This window comes from Meles meles, chromosome 17 (assembly GCF_922984935.1).
Source record: "Meles meles chromosome 17, mMelMel3.1 paternal haplotype, whole genome shotgun sequence".
Lineage (NCBI taxonomy): Eukaryota > Metazoa > Chordata > Mammalia > Carnivora > Mustelidae > Meles > Meles meles.
Genome location: NC_060082.1, coordinates 27,155,932 through 27,175,122, shown reverse-complemented (window position 1 = coordinate 27,175,122; position 19,191 = coordinate 27,155,932). Strand labels below are relative to the sequence as shown.

The following is a 19,191-nucleotide window of genomic DNA, read 5'->3' as shown; positions in this document are numbered from 1 at the left end:
AACCTGGCTTGGGGCTCTGAGGTGGTGCCAGGAAGCTGCCACCGAAGAGGAAATCCATACCCTCAAAGCACTCTCGTTTCCTCTCCCTCGTCAGAATGTCATTCTAAAGGCCCTAGCAGAGGGTGGAAGTCATGTCCCTTGCCTGGCATGGGGTGAGAGTGGCCAGAGCTGATGCTGGGGGTCCAGGTGACTTCCGGGAAGGAGACAGGAGTTTTGGTTCCCATGTGCTCCTCCTCGGTCCTGCCAGCTCGTGCGCTCACCTGTCCTGTTTGTGTGCACACCCTAGCAAAGACTCAGGATGGAGTGGCCCTCGAAATCCAGCCACTCAACAGCCAGGAGGGGATCGACAATGAGGAAAAGGAGAAAAAGGTGACCAAACTACCCAAAAAGGAGAAGTCAGTGCTGCAGGGCAAGCTGACGCGCTTGGCTGTTCAGATCGGGAAAGCTGGTGAGTAGGGCAGAATTTTCTCGTTACTGGGCCACTCCAGATCCTTGCCACTGTGGCTGTCCTCCTTCTGTCCCAGCCAGGCCGGCGGAAGGAAGCTGACCCTCCTCAGGGGCTTGTGCAGCCCAGGGTGGCTGTGCCCCTCTCTCTGCCCCCCCGTCTGGCTAGTCCGGGCCTCTCTGGAGAGAAGTGTGCACCTGTGTGCGAGGGGCGAGGGTTAAAGACCCCGCATGGTCTCTTTCCTCCCAACAGAAGGGAGATAAAGGACTTCTGTCTGACAGGGGAGATTTCCTTTAGCAAAAAGGAGACCTGGCCAACCACACACCTGTTTCGTGTATTGGCTTGTAAATCCCTTCAGGAGAGAGAAGACTCCTGTTTGCCAGCGGCAATGCCCTAGCGGAGGGCTAGCGCCTGGCCTGGCAAAGCGCGATGATGCCCGCAGAACAAGGACTAGAGGAAGCGGGAAGACCGTGATTTCCAGAGGCTCTTTCCAGAGGAGGGCGTCACTAGGGCACTCTTGCCCATCGTGAGAGGACGTGGCTTCTCCAGCCCCTGCCTCTACACTCTCTCTCCACCTTCTGTTGGGGGCTGGGGCAGGGGTTGGAGGAAGAAACAAAAGGAAGAGTGCCCCTTCCGTGGACACACCTCTCAAGGGACCTCCTGGTACCACCGGCTAGTGTGCTCTTGACCCCCTCCCCACTGTTTCATGTGCTCCTGACCCCGCCCCTCTGTCTCCTGTGCTCCTGACCCCGCCCCACTGTTTCGTGTGCTCCTGACCCCTCCCCACTGTTTCAGTGCTCCTGGCCCCGCCCCTCTGTCTCCTGTGCTCCTGACCCCGCCCCTCTGTCTCCTGTACTCCTGACCCCAACCCACTGTCTCGTGTGCTCCTGACCCCGCCCCACAGTCTCGTGTGCTCCGGACCCCGACCCACTGTCTCGTGTGCTCCTGACCCGGAACCACTGTCTCATGTGCTCCTGACCCCGCCCCACAGTCTCGTGTGCTCCGGACCCCGACCCACTGTCTCATGTGCTCCTGACCCCACCCCTCTGTGGACCACAGTCAGTCTAGTCCTGTACATCTGCGTGGACAGCTCACCTGGGATCTTGTTAAAGCACAGATTCTGATTCAGGAGGTCCCGTGCAGGGCCAGGATTCTGCATTTCTAACAGGCCCCCAGGTGATGCCAATGCCGCTGATGTGCTAACCTCATGTTGAGTGGCAAGAATCTCTGCAGGGCAGTGCCGTAGCCACTAACCACGTGTGGCTGTTTGTTGCCCCTTAAATGAATTACAGTTAAATACAAGTTAACATTCAGTGCCTCCATCACATCAGCCTTGTTTCAGTTGGTTGATAATCACACATTGCTAGCGGCTACTGTATTGGACAATGCAAAGGGAGGACATTGGAAGCATCACAGAGAGTTCGCTGGGACAGCATTCGTCTAGCGTAGTCATTTAGTTCCAGTCCCCAGCTGATGGCGAGCACGTGAAATCTCTTGTGTATCAAGTGTACATGGAGGACATGAGTTGCAGGTGTGGAATCAAGTTACTGAGCCTGGCACACCTGTGTGAAACATTAAACACATCCCACCGACCCCTCCTGTGGTCCACGAACCCCTGCCTTGTTCGTTAGGGAGTGCAGGCTACCTGATGGCCGGCCACTGGTCCCCTCTCTTGTTTCAGTTAACGTTCCAGGCCAGGCCCAGAGGAAGGGAGGCAAGTCTAGTACTTTGTACCACCCGGGCTGGGAGTGCTTCCTTAATTTCGGACCCTAGGCACCTTGTTTACCTCACCTTAGCCATGACTCTGCTGAAGCAAAATTCCGAAGAATACACTTTTATTGAAATAATCACCTCTAACCTTGCTCGGATGCTCTTGCATCATTAGGCCCTCAGGAAAAGCAAAGACCCACCCTAGGCTATGGTGTGAAGCAAAGCTATTCCCAGATACTGAGCCACAGATCCGCACGGGGTGCCCAGATTCTGATCCCCTCAGCCTTCGGGGTGGCCAGGCAGCCCCCAGCAATGTTGGAGTCCCTAAGCCAGCTGCTTTCTGACCTTGAAAAAATTCTTCCATTCATATCAGTCTGTTGGATGACCAACTTGTCCCGGCTAGCTGGGGACTCTCTTGATTTTACCATTGAGAGTCCCACATCCCAGCTGCTCAGTCTCAGGCAAACTAGAATAGTTGGTCCCCCAGCCAGGGTGCCCTTGCCAAGAAACCCTTTGTGGGGAGGTGGGTGTGGGGATGGGTGAAATAGGTGACAGGGATGAAAGACGGCACTTACCGTGATCTAAATAAATAAATAAGATGAACATGTTTTAAAAATCATAATTGTCTTTTGATCTTCTTTAAAAAAAAAAAAACTCTGTGCCTCAACTCCCTCAAAAGGAGATAATAATACTAACTTAACCTCCCAGGGGTTTTGTGAGGATTCAGCGAGTTGGTACACATGAAGTGCTCTGGCCTGTGTGGTAAGCGTTGTAGAAATATTTGCTCAGTGTAAACATATACATTATTGTCATCTTCTGTCTACGCCATGATAAGAGAAAAGTCAGGAAGCACCGTTCTGAAGGTTAGCCACATAAGTGACGTGTAAGACCATATGGTCATCACTGTAGACAAGTCGGGTGAATTACCCGCCGTTCCCGGGCTGCTGGGGGAGAAACCCAAATTATTAAACTCCTAGGAAATAGGCAGATGCAGTCACTACATTATGAATTGTCAGAAGAAGGTAGGTCTGAGGTAGAATCATAAAATGCTCTTTTAGAAAACTAGACCAACTCCTTATTTGTGAATGAGGAAACGGGCCGGGAGAGAGACATTGACTAGTCCAAAGCCATGAGTCAAGTCAGTGTCGTGCTGAGACTAGAATCAGTGTCTATGGAGGACAAAACCTGCGTCCTTTCCCCTACGCGACAGTGTACAGACAACCGAGAATGGGTAAGGGATGTGGGCATGAGTCCTTGGAGATAATTGATTTAAACCTCGGTAGCAAAGGCTACACCTTATGCCTGCCGCCTTCCAGCGAGGGCCCCGGGGACACCCTTGAGCCCGGGCTCACGTGGCTTGTTTGCTGGACAGGTCTCCTCATGTCTGCCATCACGGTTCTCATCCTGATCCTGTACTTTGTGATCGAGAACTTCGTGATACACCGCAGATCGTGGCTGGCGGAGTGCACGCCCATCTACATCCAGTACTTCGTCAAGTTCTTCATCATCGGCATCACCGTCCTCGTGGTGGCCGTGCCGGAGGGGCTGCCCCTGGCTGTCACCATTTCGCTGGCCTACTCTGTGAAGGTGCGACTGCAGCAGGACTGGCTCTTCCTGTAGGACAGAGATGGGAGGGGAGGGTGCCCCGTAGCCTCCGGTGAAAAGGTGGGCCATCCCCTCTGCACAACCCCCGGGTGGCCCCTCACGAGAGCAGAAGCCGCTGGCTCCGCTCAGAGACAAAAGGACCATCTTGATCAGTGGCATCCAGGGTGAGATAACCCAGTAGAATCTGAAGAAGATTCACAAAAAGCGTCTCCCGCATTTTTGCGCAGATCAGAGCGTGAGACGTGGAGACCCGCTGAATTAAAAAATGGCCTTTGACCTATATATGGCAGAGCTCCATCGGTCCCCCCTCAAGTCTGTTCTCATCTCCTTTGTAGAAAATGATGAAAGACAATAACTTGGTGCGGCACCTGGATGCTTGTGAGACGATGGGCAACGCCACAGCCATCTGCTCTGATAAGACCGGCACGTTGACCATGAACCGCATGACTGTGGTACAGGCTTACATCGGAGACACTCATTACCACCAGATCCCAAGCCCTGATGCCCTCGTGCCCAAGGTCCTAGACCTTATTGTCAATGGCATTTCTATCAACAGTGCCTATACCTCCAAGATTCTGGTAAGCTCTTCCTTTGCCTGGACACTTAGAGTGGGTAATTGGAGGGAACCATTGATTTTCTCTGGACAGAGGAATTGTCCCTTGTTTGTTCTGCCTGAGTTGCCACCCCACATTTCCATTTCCTGCTCCTCAGTGAACACGTTTGGGGAGACCAGGGATGGATCCATGGGAGTAGAGTCAGGGGCCGGAGGCAGGTAGAAATCCAGGTCTCTGAGAGGCCCGCCAGTCACCACATCATGTCAGTATCTCTAGGAGAGATGGGCATATCAGCGGTAAATTACATACTTTCTAGAAACTGAGAGAGGGTGTTCAAATGAGACCCACACAGGGTGAGATGCCAGCACCAGCCCCAAGGCAGACTAGAACTTCACTAAGCCTGGGATGGCTTGGGGACCACAGTCACCACTGACTGCTGTCTGCCTACCCTTGGAAAAAGGGCAGATGCTATCTCCCTGCATGGGTTCCAGGTACATACATGAACATTTCTTCAGGGAGTTCTCTCCTTCTTGAGCTCTCTCCATAGTCGGGGCATGTTATCAACCGCATATCCAATTTCTCTCTCAGCCTCCAGAGAAGGAGGGAGGTCTCCCGCGGCAGGTGGGCAACAAGACCGAGTGTGCCCTGCTGGGCTTTGTCACCGACCTGAAGCAGGATTACCACGCGGTGCGCAACGAGGTGCCTGAGGAGAAGCTCTACAAGGTGTACACCTTCAACTCTGTGCGCAAGTCCATGAGCACGGTCATCGAGAAGCCCAGCGGGGGCTACCGCATGTACAGCAAGGGCGCCTCTGAGATCATCTTGCGCAAGTGAGCCCCCCGCCCCCGCTTCTCCTTCCCTTCCAGATCCTCCCTGCCAGAAGGTCTGGGGGACACGCGCCATGCTGAGCCCACCTGAATGGTCCGTGAGCCCCCCTTCCAGGGGGGATGACACCATCACAAATAGCTGAGCGCCTACTCAGGCCGAGGCTTATTTCCGAGTGCCTCGGTTGGCCCCTTCTGCGTAATCTTTACAACCCAGAGCGGTAGGTGCTGTTATCATTCCTGTTTTATAGATGAGAAAGCAGAGGTACAGGAAGCGAAGTAACTTGCTCAGGGGGTAGAGCTAGTAGGGGCAGCCAGGATTCAGACCTCGATCATCCAAACTTTCATCTGCTCATGCGAAACCCGAGGAACACCCACGGGGTTACTGTGATTAGATGGTTCGGTGTGCGCCTCGGACGTGGCGTGAGTTCAGTTCTAAACTGCCACGATGAAGCGAGGCGAATGATTCTTTTTGGTTTCCCAGCATACAAAACTCATAGTTCCACAGACTGTATAACCATAGGTAGTTATAACAGACGGTAGTCTATTAAGTATGCAATAGCCTCTTGTCTAAAAAAACAAGTACATACCTTACTTTAGAAATACTTTATTGCTAAAAAAAATGCTCACCATCATTAGCGATCATCATCTTTTGACTGCTGGAGGGTGTTGCTGGCTGGGGGCTGATCAGGGCACTGGGTGTTGAAGGACTCGGACATGTGCTGCGTTCATTGACTCTTTCCATGAGTGATTTCTCTGTAGCATGAGATGCTATTTGATAGTAAAACTTCCATCAAACAGAAAAGCTTCTTTCCCATTTAGAGTCCTTTCCCCTCAAACCCTGCTGCTGCTTTATGCACGATTCTAAATCCTCTCTTGTCGTTGCGACGGTCTTCACAGCATCTTCGTTAAGAGTAGATCCCATCCCAAGAAACCATTTTCTTCTTCCATCTACAAGAAGCAACACCTCATCTGTTCAAGTTTGATCACGAGATTGCAGCCATGCAGTCCCATCTTAAGGCTCCACCGCTAATTCTCGCTCTCTCGCTGTTTCCAACCACATCTACACTCATTGTGTCCCCTGAGCTCTTGAACCGTGAGGGTCAAAGTCATCCATGAGGGTTGGAATCAACTTCTTCCAAACTGCTGTTACTGTTGATATTTTGGCCTAAATTGTGAATGTTCTTTATGGCATTTAGGCTGGTGAGTCCTTTCCAGAAGGTTTTCCATTTACTTTGCCCAGATCCATCAGAGGAATATCTCTCTGGCAGCTAGAGCCTTACAAAATGTATCTCTTAAAAGATAAGACTTAAAAATTGAAATGACTCCTTAATGCACGGGCTGCAGACTGGACATCGTGTTACCAGGCAGGGAAACAACATTAGTCTCGTTGGGCATCTCCATCAGAGCTCCTGGTTGACCAGGTGCCTTGTCAGTGAGCAGTCGGATTTTGAAAGCAATCTTTTCTGAGCTGTAGCTCTGCACGGTGGGCTTTCAGTGCTCCGTGAACCAAGTTATAAACAGATGTGCTGTTATCCACGCTTTGTCGTTCCATTTATAGAGCACAGACAGAGTGGATTCGGCATCATTCTAAAGGGGCCCTGGGGTTTTCAGAATAGTAAATGAGCACTGGTTTCCATTTAAAGTTACCAGCCACATGAGCCCATACAAGCAAGCCAGCCTGTCCTGTGGAGCTTTGAAGCCAGGCACTGACTTCTCTCCAGCTGTGAGCGTTCTAGATGCCATCTTCCAGTATGAGGCTGTTGTATCTACATTGACAGTCTGTTGTTGAGTGTAGCCGCCTCCGTGAATGGTCTTAGCTAGACCTTCTGGATCACTTGCTGCAGCTTCTCCATCAGCATTTGCTGCTTCCGCCCGCACTTTTATATCATGGAGGCGACTTCTTCCCTTAAACCTCATGACCCAGCCTCTGCTGCTTCAAGCTTTTCTTCTGCAGCTTCTTCATTTCTCTCAGCTGTCATAAAATTGAAGAGTCAGGGCCTTGCTTTGGGTCAGGCTTTGGATCAGGAGTGTTGTGTCTGGTTTCATCCTCTCTCCAGACCACTCAGACTTGTTCCAGATCAGCAGTAAGGCCCTTTTGGTGTCATGGGAGCAACGCTTTTCGTTTCCTTCGAGAACTTTGCCTTCCCAGCTGGTCTGTTGGGTGCCAGAAGCCTAGCTTTCAGCCTCTCTCGGCTTTCGACCTGCCTTCCCAAGCTCAGTCATCTCTAGCTTTTGATTTACAGTGAGACACGGGCGACTCTTCCTTTCACTTGAGCACTTCGAGGCCATCGTAGGGGTCCCGTGGCTTACTTTCAATAGTGTTGTCTCTCTGGGGAGAAGGAGGCCCTGGGGAGAGGAAGAGAGAAGGGAAAAGAGCAGGGCAGCAGAGCGGTGAGAGCACACACAACATGATCAGTTAAGTTTGCGACTTTCTATGCATGTGACTCTTGATGTCCCCAGTTACAATAGGAGCATTGAAAGTCACTGATCACAGGTCACCATAACAAATATAATAATAACCAAGAAGTTTAAAATATTGCAAAACTTACCAAAAGCTGGCCCAGAGACATGAAGTGAGCAAATGCCATTAGAAAATTAGGGCCAACCGACTTGCTCAGTGGCCGCAAACCTTCAGTACATAAAAAAAAAAAAAAAATGAAAACAAAAACATTATCTGCGAAGTGCAGTGAAATGAGGTATGCTGGTACGTAAAACGCCGGGCACATAGCAAGTACTAGAAATGTTAGTTGTACGTGCCCTTTTCCTTCTCATGTTCAATTCCAATTACAGGAAGTTGCGTAACTTCATCAAGCAGCTTGACCGTTCACGGATCATTAAAGGCTGACCTGTGTGGGCCCAGGGCCAGTAGCTGGATTAACTGGAGCCTCTCTTTGGCTCCACCACCTTCTTAACAATCAGCCCATTCCTGTGGAGCCCACCCTCCGCACCGAGTACCATTCTAGTACTATGCTAGTACTGGGAATTAAAAATGTGTCTCCCTCTTTGAGAAGTTCAAAGAGCACGTGATCCATCCACAAATGACCGTCGGCATCACATTCACAGATGAGTAGGAACAGATGACATGAGAGAGTCACCCCCTCTGCTTACCTAGACCATATCCGCCTCCAGACCACCCCACCTTGCATGGAGGGACTCGGCTGGATGATGGGTAGAGATTTCTGGCCTTAGGACAGTGTCTGTACGAGTAGAGCAGAGTCACCCGAAGGTCTGTAAGTGAGCATAGAGACGTACTGGCTGGGAAGGGGGAGCCACTCCTGACTGTGTGCTTCCCTAGGTGTAACCGGATCCTGGACAAGAAAGGGGAAGTGATGCCATTCAAGAATAAGGACCGAGACGAGATGGTCCGCACTGTCATCGAGCCCATGGCTTCGGAGGGCCTCCGAACCATCTGCATAGCTTACCGGGATTTCAACGACGGAGAGCCCACATGGGACAATGAGAGTGAAATCCTCACTGAACTCACGTGTATTGCAGTGGTGGGCATTGAGGACCCCGTGCGCCCAGAGGTGAGGCTTTGGCTTTGGCTTTGACCGAAGGGTAAGGAAACATAACGGGAAGCCTTCCAATAGCGTCTGGCCCCGGAGCGAGGCGAGCACGACGTACTGGGAAGCCACCCCAGAGTCCCGGGAACTGGGGGGGGGGGGGGGGGGACTCATTCCATTTCTAGCTGTGACCCCAGGCAAGTTACCCAGCAGCTTCTCACTTACCCGGATAGATGTTTCCGTGCCTCCTGCTTCCCAAATTTGTAGAGTGCTGAGCTGGTAGGAGCTGGCATTCTCAGGGTGAATGCTGTCCGAGGGGTGAGAGGTGTGGGCGTGGGTTTCACCGAGCTTGTGATTTGGTTCCTAAGAGCAGTCAGGAGGCGGGGTTAACCGTGTTGCCAGCTTTGCCTCCAGCCACCTTCTTTCAGTCAGGACGTTCTTGCTGAGCGCCCTTAGGATAGCTGAACCGTATTCTAAACACTAAGGCATTGAAAAAGTCTCTGCTTATAAGAAGTCCAGACAGATGGACTGTGAGTTGGTCAAGGCCCAAGGGCACGGGAAACTACAAAGAACGGACGGGTTGGAGTATGCACCAGGGAGGTGGAGAATGGTGAAAACTTCTGCCAGAAAGGAAGGCAATGGCCAAATCCCAAAAGAGGAGATAGACGCCCTGTCAAGGAGTCTAGAGTGTAGGGAGAGTCCGCTTTCGCATCTGGCTTCTGAAGCAGATTTCCTCTTCAGTTCGTGGTACAGGAAGGCAAGGTCAAGTGTAGCGTTCTGGGTGGGACGGAAGTGAGGCGGCACCAACCAATATAGCAATGACCAGACGTGGGCCGTGCCTTGTGGCACTGCTCCCGGGGTCCCTCTCTCCTGTCCACAGTGAAGGGACCCCCAACAGGGGCAGGCATCACCGCTCCCACCTCCTTCTCTCCCCTTGCCTTACCCTCCACAGGTACCCGAAGCTATTGCCAAATGCAAGCGAGCTGGCATTACTGTCAGAATGGTGACAGGTGACAACATCAACACAGCCCGGGCCATCGCCACCAAATGTGGCATTGTGACACCTGGGGATGACTTCTTGTGCTTAGAAGGGAAGGAATTCAACCGACTCATCCGCAATGAGAAGGGAGAGGTGGGTCCCGGCGGGGAAAACCCGGGGCCTCATTTGGCACCTGGTTGGGGGATGGGGCGGGGGGGGTGGCGGGGCTCTCGTTGTAACCCACCTGGGACACACATCTGGGACATGGGAGAAAGCCTCTGGGCTTTGTCTTTCTTGTTTGTTTGTTTAAGATCTAATTGGCTTTATTAAATGGCTTCATGACTCCAGCAGAATCCCATGTAGCTAGTAGGGCGAGCTGTGAGGAGTTGGACCACCAGCGGGTGGTTTTTAAACTAAAATCTATTCAGAGCGAACTTTCCTTCAACCAGGGCTGCTCAGGTGGGAAAACTGGGAGTTTTCTTTCTTCTCTTTATCTTCCTTCATACGCTCTCTCTTGAGACAGCGTCACTAACTTTTCACTTTTTCCCGATTGTGCTCAGTCATAGGATGCTTTCGTACTGATTCCCCTCCACCTCACCGTCCTGTGTCACCGCCTTGTGACTAGCGGTGGGTGGCATGGGTCTGCGAGAGGATGTGGTCTGGGTGTGGAGCAGACCAGAGCTTCCTGGTCTGCCTAGAAACCAAACCAAAGACCTCAGAAGCACTCTGGCCACCTGAACCAACAGCCAGCTCTGGCCCACCTCCTGTCAAGGGTCCAAGAAATAGGGGATTGGCTCCCCAGTAGGGAATTGGAAGGGAAATGAAGACATGCAGGACTGGAATGGGCACCATCAGTGAGTCTGCTCTGGGAGACCGAGCTGGCTGTCTCGTCTGCCCCGGAGGCCAGGATGGTACACTCGCCATGGGCTGTGGAATCTCAGAGCGTGGAGAGATGTGAACTTCTCCTGGATGGCTGCTCTGAGCTTGACTGACCCGGTGTGGTCTGGTGTTGGCAGGTAGAGCAAGAGAAGCTGGACAAGATCTGGCCGAAGCTTCGAGTCCTGGCGCGATCGTCCCCCACGGACAAGCACACACTGGTAAAAGGTGAGCTTGGCTCCTAACCGGATGCCTGGGGCAGGTGACGGCAGGCTGGGCAACAAGACACACAACAAGAACCACTGGCGAAAGCAAGTCTCGTGTCTTGAATAGGAAGGCATCGGGAGAGCTCTCCAGCTCACGGGGGGAGCGGGGAGCAGACAGGTCAGCAAACATCTATAGAGAAGACATGTAAAGGTGTCTTTAAACATCATATCGTGTTTGCTAATAGTACTGTGTACTAGTCAGAGCAGGTTAAATTACTCCTATTTTTGCCACTGAGGAAGTTTGAGGCTAAGAAGACAAAGAACTTACCCAGATTGCCACGCTGGTGAGCGGAAGTGGCACATTTCAACCCCCAGGTCTCTGTCTTCAAATCACCTGGCGCTTTCTCCAGCCCAACCTGGCCGCCTTGGGGCCCCTGCCAGGCTGCCTGTCGAGGACAGACTCAGAGCCCAGCGGGCCACCGAGAAACAACTGACAGCCTTTGGGTGATAATGTAGAGCCTCCAGCATCGGGAAGAAAGGAGGAAAGAACAGAGTAGAAAGGGAGGTGGTACCCACATAACACACATATGCACACTCACACGCACACTCACACGCACACACTCACTCTCCTATGGCTCCAGGCTAGGCTCCAGAGAGCGGGCACCCAGGTTCCACGGATGTGTGTGCAGATGTGTGCACACGTGCGTGTGTGTGCCTGTGCGGTCCAGCTCTGACACCCTGCGCTTTCTCCTGTCCTCTCCGCTGTTCCGCGGTCGGAAGAAGCCCGCCTCCTGGAAGGGGTGATTTCCTGCTTGACTCCTCCTTCCATTTGTCTTGCTTCCTGCTCTTGCTCAGGAGCGCACGCCCCCGTTGGCGGAGATGGGAAGGAGTGGTGTTCGGGCTTCACCCGCTGGCTTTGGGACCCTGCAAGGCCTTTCCCCTCTCTGGGTTTCAGTTTTCTCATATGTAAGGTGATAGGAGTTGCTTAGATCGTGGATCTCTCTGGATCCCCTCCAGGCCTCTGATTGTATCATACCTGTGACCTCGGGCTGGCTGTCACTGGACCCTGGGCTTCCCCCTCTTCCAGGGGCTGTGCTTACTGGCGCTGGAGGCTGAGACACTGCTATCCTCCAACCACCAGGGGGCAGGAGAGCACTGTCCGCTCCAGTTGCGGGAGTGGCTGCCTGGTGCGGGGTCAGCCAACCTCACCCCCATGGGGCCTGGGCTTACCCCTTCCTGTGGTTGTTTTCAGCTAGTAGCTGGACTTCTGTGTACGCGTTTCTCTGCCTGCTGCCAGGGTGAAGCCTGGATCAGGTGCGCCTCCGGCCCTCCCTCTCACTCTCCAGTGCCTGAACAGAAGACCAAGGCAGACCAGTAGCAGCTTCTCGGGAGCCGACAGATCTGTCCGTGCTCAGAAGGGGGGTTACAACATGCTCTAAAGGGAGCTTGTCACCCACAGAAAAAAAGAAAAAAGGAAGAGAGGTGGTGCAGGGACCAGGGAAGAAGACCCAAAAAGGGCCTGCGTGGGGAGCAGAGGGCTCGCCCCACGGCCTGCAACGGCGCGCGTGGACTCACGGGGTGTGTCTGTTTTCCCAGGCATCATCGACAGCACTGTTGGAGAGCAGCGACAGGTGGTGGCTGTCACGGGTGATGGTACAAACGATGGGCCGGCTCTGAAGAAAGCAGACGTTGGTTTTGCCATGGTAAGCAGCTGGGCATGCCGTCTCTGCCTGCGAGCGGCCTTCTCCACCCGGGAGCCAGGACGGGCCTCCCGGCAGCCTGCCCCCTCCTGAACCTTCACCCCCGCCCTGGGCTCTTTGCTCCGACGCTGTCTCTCCTGCTGACCTGGCCGGTAAAACTCTGTGTAATGGGAGACCCATCAAGTAAGAAGACTAGATGACCCAGGCAGGAAAACCCTGACGCCTCATTACCACGAACATGGTGATGTTGTCTGTCTAGGCGCACCATAGAAAATTTGGGTTCCCTGTGAAACATGTATTCCATGGCCAACACAGTTCATCACTCTGCTTTTCACTTGTGAGGCCAGGAGCATCAGAGTCACCTGGAAAATTCATTTAAAATCCCGTATTCCAAGGTTCCGCGGGTGACTATCTTGATTCAGTGGCATCTGGGTAGGCCCAGAGATGTTTGGCATTTCCTAATAGGCACGCTTGTTGATTCTGATGTTGTAGCAAACGTGGGAGCCCCAAGATGGCCAGGGACATCTTCCCACTCAAGTGGCTTGTGATTATAAGCCTCTCATGTGTATTGAACTATTGGTGATTTTTAAGCAGTGGAAAGAGATTCAAGAAGTAATCCGTGTTCCCTTTAACACCCACAAGAATATTGATTCTTGGAAATTTCAAGAAGACACAGAAGTAGAGAGAATAGTTTCATGAATCCCCATGTACCTGTCACTCAACATTAATTATCGACACCTGGCCCATCTTGTTTCACTGAACATTTCGCCCCACCACTTCTCCCATCTGCCGCTGACCTGTTCTGAAGCAAATAAGGGCCGCCCCGTCATTTCATTTGGAAGAATGTTAGTATACGCCTCTGATAAGTGTGCATCGAGGGCATACATCTAGAAGAATCAGACCACCATTGTCTCACAATAATCCGAACCCTTATCATCATTAATCATCTGGTCCATTCCCTCATTGCCCCAAGTGCCTCTCTCTTTCTTTATCTTTATTCTCTTTTTATCTTTCTTTGTCCAAATCAGATCTAAATAAGATCCTTGGCTGCAATCACTGACTGTCTCTCCTAGAGCTCTTAATCTATAGCAGCGGTTTTGGAAGCGTGGGCCTCCTCCCAGCTGGACCTGGAAACCTATAGAAATGCAGATTCTCAGGCCCGCCCCAGCTCTCCTGCATCTGACAGCTCGGAGTTGGAGCCCAGCAATCTGTGCTTTCACGAGCTCTGGACATTTCTGTCATACCCTAAAGGTTGCGAACCACAGGTCCTGTAGGATCCTTTTGTCAGGGGTCCCCAAGAGCAGCTTTACATTTGTAGAGTCACAGGAAGGACTCATGAGACTCAGCACAGAGCTGTCCTCATGGCTAAGATTTTTTTTTTTTTGAACTCTTTTTATAAATTTATTTATTTTTTTCAGCGTAATAGTATTCATTGTTTTTGCACAACACCCAGTGCTCCATGCAGTACGTGCCCTCCCTATTACCCACCACCTGGTTTCCCCAACCTCCCACCCCCGCCCCTTCAAAACCCTCAGGTTGTTTTTCAGAGTCCATAGTCTCTTATAGTTCACCTCCCCTTCCAATTTTTTTTTTAATAAACATATAATGTATTTTTATCCCCAGGGGTACAGGTCTGTGAATCGCCAGGTTTACACACTTAACAGCACTCACGATAGCACATACCCTCCCCAGTGTCCATAACCCCCTCCCCCTCTCCTAACCCCACCTCCCCCCAGCAACCCCCAGTTTGTTTTGTGAGATTAAGAGTCATTTATGGTTTGTCATGGCTAAGATTTTTTTATTGCACGGGTGTAGTAAGGCAGAAAGTTGCAGGCAGAGTCTGGAGGAACCGGCATGCAGGCTCTCTGTTCTCTCCCGCCATGAGGGCTCACGTAGAGCACGCTCTTCCGCCCTGACAGCGCATGTGCGTGTTTCTACCCAGGGGAGCTCATCAGAGACGCAGCACCCAAGGTTTTTGTTGGGCTTGGTCATATAGTCACTTTCTGCCTAATATGAGCTAAGATCCAGACTCCTAGGTGCGCCTAGAGGGGGCTCCGTCCATTGAGCAACCAGCGCTTGGTTTGGGCGCAGGTCATGATCTCAGCATCGTGAGACTGAGCTCCACACTGGGCTCCCCACTCAGCAGGGAGTCTGCTTGAGTTCTCTCTCTCCCTCTCCCCTCCCCCTATTTGTGCATGCTCCTACTCCCTCTCTCTCTCAAATAAATAATTAAATGTTTTTTAGTTAGTTTGGTTTTTTTTTTTTTTTTAAGAGAGATTCCAGACTCCTAGAAGGAAAAGAGGTGTTCAAGAGAAAACATACTATTTGGGCACAGTCTAGGCACAATGAACCACCAACTAATATTCAGTTAATTGTTGACTGCGGCATTCTGAGAGCCAAGGTCCCAGATGCCAGCTGAGGGCCAGCCTCACAAATAGCCTTTTCTAAGGATAACAGGATGCGGTGTTAGCTCTCCTGCCCAACCCCCTCCATCTTTTGTCCTAGCTATTTAGTTTTGAAGGAACCAGGCTGGTTGTTTACCTAGAATAATGCATAACATGGATTTTGTTGACTGTATTCTTGTCATATGCAATCAGATTCTAGATCCCATCTTTCATTAGGGGCTGCAAAATTATGTCCAGATTTTCTTTCCAGATTAACTTGAAGACTTCTATAGAAAGAAACCTGCCCTCAAGGATTATTTGGTAACTCTGAGGTTCAGGTTCAGGTTCCTACATGAAAGGCTGCTAAATGTCTGATCCTTTTTCTTTATTTACTAGTTTTCAAAGTGAGTCGACTTTTTAGGATACTCCCAAAGATAACCAGTAAGTTTTATATATATATATATATATATATATATATATATATATATATATACATACATATATATATGTTTTTTAATTTTTTAAATGATTTTATTTATTCTATTTGAGAGAGAGCGCGCACAAGCAGGAGGGAGGAGCAGAGGGAGAAGGAGAAGCAGGCTCCCCACTAAGCAGGGAGCCCGATGTGGGACTCTATCCCAGGACCCCAGGATCATGACCTGAGTCAGAAGCAGCCGCTTAACTGACTGAGCCACCCAGGCGCCCCTAAATTGTATTTATTAAGTAGGCTCCATGTCCAACGCAGGGCTTGCACTTAAAACCCCAGGATCAACAGTTGCATACTCTACTAGGTGAACCAGCCAGGCACCCATGAATTGTATTTTTTAAAATAACCCTATTAAGTTACTCTACTAAAAATAGCTCATTTTTATTTTTTTTATTTTTTAATAAAGATTTTATTTATTTGTTTGAAAGACAAAGATCACAAGTAGGCAGAGAGGCAGGCAGAGAGAGAGGAGGAAGCAGGCTCCCTGCTGAGCAGAGAGCCTGATGCGGGGCTCGATCCCAGGACCCTGAGATCATGACCTGAGCCAAAGGCAGAGGCTAAACCCACGGAGCCACCCAGGCGCCCCCAAAACAGCTCATTTTTAAAGTATCATTATGAACTCACAGATTTAAGTACATTTGATGTGTTTCAATCCATTGCCTTTGTTATTATTTTGACATTCACATTGACCTGTCATTAGCCTCATGAATCCTGCTGGGTCCTTTAGCTACAGCCCTAGTTGTCCTTAATACCTTACTTGGTTTCTAGCTTGATAACATGTCCAGAATCATTACACATATTTCTCATCCTAGATCTGGAATCATCCATTTCTCAAAGTCCTGCTTTTTAGTAAGAAATGGTGCGTAGAGGGGCGCCTGGGTGGCTCAGTGGGTTAAAGCCTCTGCCTTCAGCTCAGGTCATGATCCCAGGGTCCTGGGATCGAGCCCCGCATCGGGCTCTCTGCTCCGCGGGGAGCCTGCTTCCTCCTCTCTCTCTGCCTGCCTCTCTGTCTACTTGTGATCTCTGTCTGTCAAATAAATAAATAAAATCTTAAAAAAAAAAAATTTAAAAAAAAAGAAATGGTGCGTAGAGAACACAATCTGAATGTCAGAGTGTTCTTACTATCAAGGAAATCATTTTTTCTAGATCTTTTCAATGGGCAGAGCTAGGAAATATATCTTTTATGTCTCTTTTTTGTTTTTGCATTTCTTTGTTTTAAAGATAAAACACTTCATGAACCCATGTTGGTATTTTCAATTTAAATTTAGAATTATAGAACTCTAGCTACTTTTATTTAATTTCCCTAATTTTATATTTGTATCTGTTAAGCTGAAAATTTTGATTCTTAATGGCATTAACATAATCCTTACTTATTTTGCCCTAAAATATAGGTAACAGTCTCAAAATAGCAATAATAATACAAATACTCTTGTATTATTATTATTATATATTAGTATTATGTATTATTATATATTATTATTATCTAATAATACAAAAAACAGTTCAAGATTTTTCCTATAATTCTTTTTATCCTATAGTTATACTCTGCTAGGTTCTACCATCAAGGTACTGTGTTTTTTTAAAAGTCATTTGGAATATTTTTCCTTTGTGTGATTGTGCTACCCACTGGTTGTACCAGTTCATTCATACCATGTTGCTTTCCATTTTAGAGATGCTTTTTTTTTAAAGTAGGCTCCACATTGGGCCTCCATGTGGGGCTCGAACTCATGACCTTCAAGAACTGTGCTGAGATCAAGAGTCAAACGCTTAACCCACTAAGCCACCCAGGTGCCCCTAGAGATTGCTTTTAATCTTAGTCTTGATTTATACTCAGATAAAGTAGCTATATAGTTCTAAAGTCAAATATACAAAACAGAAATCCAGCTTCTACCACTATCTCCTCCATCCTATTGCCTCCCCCTCTTAACTGTAGTTAAGTACCATTTCTTTTGTTTTGGTGTATGCTTCTGTTTGCTCCTCTAAAATATAATCAAATGTATAATATATTTGCATCCTATCCTCTTCGATAAATGATACTTATCTGTACTCGTATGTATACTTTTCTACACACATAGCATCCACTCTCTTTTTTCACATTGCTTTTTTTCATTTAACATAACCTGAAGATTATTCCTTGGTAGAAAGTATATATAGTCCTCCTTTCTTTTTTTTCTCTCCTTTCTTTTTCCAGGGCATGTGACCCATTGTGGGGATGTGTTAGATGGGGAAACCGAATTGTATAATCTATAACAGATGTTTGTTTATTTCTGGATAGGAAAACATTACTACGTGGTAAAGAGGACAAATCGTGTACTACTGCGAGCCAAATCAATGAACACGCTCCTCTGTGGGTTTTAGGCTTTGCAAGACATGGCATAGAAGTAGGGGCTGGGACCTTAGGGATGGTTTTGTGTCCCAGAGACCATTAAAGATAGATTTAGATAGAGGTTTAAATAGGTGAGGAAGGAGGATGTTCCAGGTTTAGGGAAATGGTGTGAGTAGAAGTCTAGACTCTCGAGTGAAGGAGAGAATCAGAGAATTGTGAATAACCAGTGGGTTTTGAGCAGAAAGAGGATGTAGGAGCAGCCTGGAAAATGAATCCCAGTTCACCTGTTGAGGGCTCTGACTACAAGTCTTAGAAATTTTACTGTTTCTATAAGCACAGCTTTCAACCATTCTCTATTGAGAAACCTTTAGTGGGTCCCCAGGAACAGGAACTTGAACAAGGATAGGACATCTGAACTGTGCTCCCAGACTACTCCCCCCAGAAAAAAATGTAAAGTGACTTTGAGGTGTGGAGAAGACAAGGATGTAAGTGACACACTGGCAGCGGCAAAAGAAATATAAGAATTTAGGGGCAAAAAAGAATTTTGGGGCACCTGGCTGGCTCAGTCGGTGGAGCGTGTGACTCTTGATCTTGGGGTGTTTGTGATTTTGAGCCCCACGTTGGGTGTCAAGATTACTTCAAAATAAAATCTTTGAAGGAAGGGAAGGGAGGAAGGAAGGGAGGGAGGGAGGGAGGAAGAAGATGGAAGGGAGGAAGGAAAAAGGAAAGGAAGACAGAAGGAAGGAAGGAAGGTTGTAGGGAGAGTGTAGGGATTTGGAGGTAGAATAGTTAGGACGTAGGTTCCTTGTCCTTTCCCTCATTTCTAAGGTGGGGGAGTAGCGAAGAAGGGAGAAAGGAATATCAAAGATAACTGTCATTTCCACTTTGGGTTCAGGAGTAAGACGGTGGCATCAGGCCCCAGCCCTGCCTGAGGGCGACATATTTTCTCTGGAAAGAAAGAACTCAAAATACCGTGGCTTGGTCATTGGCATTAGTGTGGCGCATGCGCCCTCTAGTGTTTATGGCCGGTTCGGAAGCTTCTTGGGGGTCTGGAAATGCAGTCTGGGTTCAGAAGGGAGATAAAGTCTGCTTATCTAGGTCCTCACTGCTTTCCCTCCCTCTCTCACTCAGGGTATTGCAGGTACAGACGTGGCGAAGGAGGCATCAGACATCATCCTAACGGATGACAACTTCACCAGCATTGTAAAGGCAGTGATGTGGGGGCGAAACGTCTATGATAGCATCTCCAAGTTTCTCCAGTTCCAGCTCACTGTCAACGTGGTAGCCGTGATCGTGGCCTTCACCGGGGCCTGTATCACTCAGGTGAAGGGAGTGCGGGGTGGGCTGGGAGGAGAGGGATGAGGCAGGGGCGAGGGAACGTGGGGGGTGGGGTCCTGGCTACTAAGGATTAAGGACAGGCGTTCCCCTGGGGGTGCAGGGGCAGGAGTCAGCTCTCCTAGGTCTCCATCTGCCCACGTGGGGGAGGAGAACTTATCCACCACAAATTTAGCACGTGCCTGTCAGCCACTGTGATGAGTACCTCTGTGGTCTTAAGAAACCACCTTGCGAAGGGGTATCCCCCCCCCATT

General features: G+C 49.6%; 1 protein-coding gene across 5 annotated transcripts in view; it reads left to right on the top strand.

Moving 5' to 3' along the window:
- Window positions 1-19,191, top strand: part of ATP2B4 (ATPase plasma membrane Ca2+ transporting 4) — a 96,804-nt gene that overhangs the window by 60,224 nt on the left and 17,389 nt on the right. For all 5 annotated transcript variants that reach the window (XM_045982280.1, XM_045982284.1, XM_045982281.1 and 2 more), the window contains exons 8-16: window positions 287-448; window positions 3,528-3,742; window positions 4,096-4,338; window positions 4,903-5,144; window positions 8,437-8,668; window positions 9,597-9,776; window positions 10,640-10,727; window positions 12,302-12,408; window positions 18,734-18,925. In XM_045982280.1, coding sequence (XP_045838236.1) covers window positions 287-448; window positions 3,528-3,742; window positions 4,096-4,338; window positions 4,903-5,144; window positions 8,437-8,668; window positions 9,597-9,776; window positions 10,640-10,727; window positions 12,302-12,408; window positions 18,734-18,925 — 1,661 coding nt within the window. The remainder of the gene's footprint in view (window positions 1-286; window positions 449-3,527; window positions 3,743-4,095; window positions 4,339-4,902; window positions 5,145-8,436; window positions 8,669-9,596; window positions 9,777-10,639; window positions 10,728-12,301; window positions 12,409-18,733; window positions 18,926-19,191) is intronic.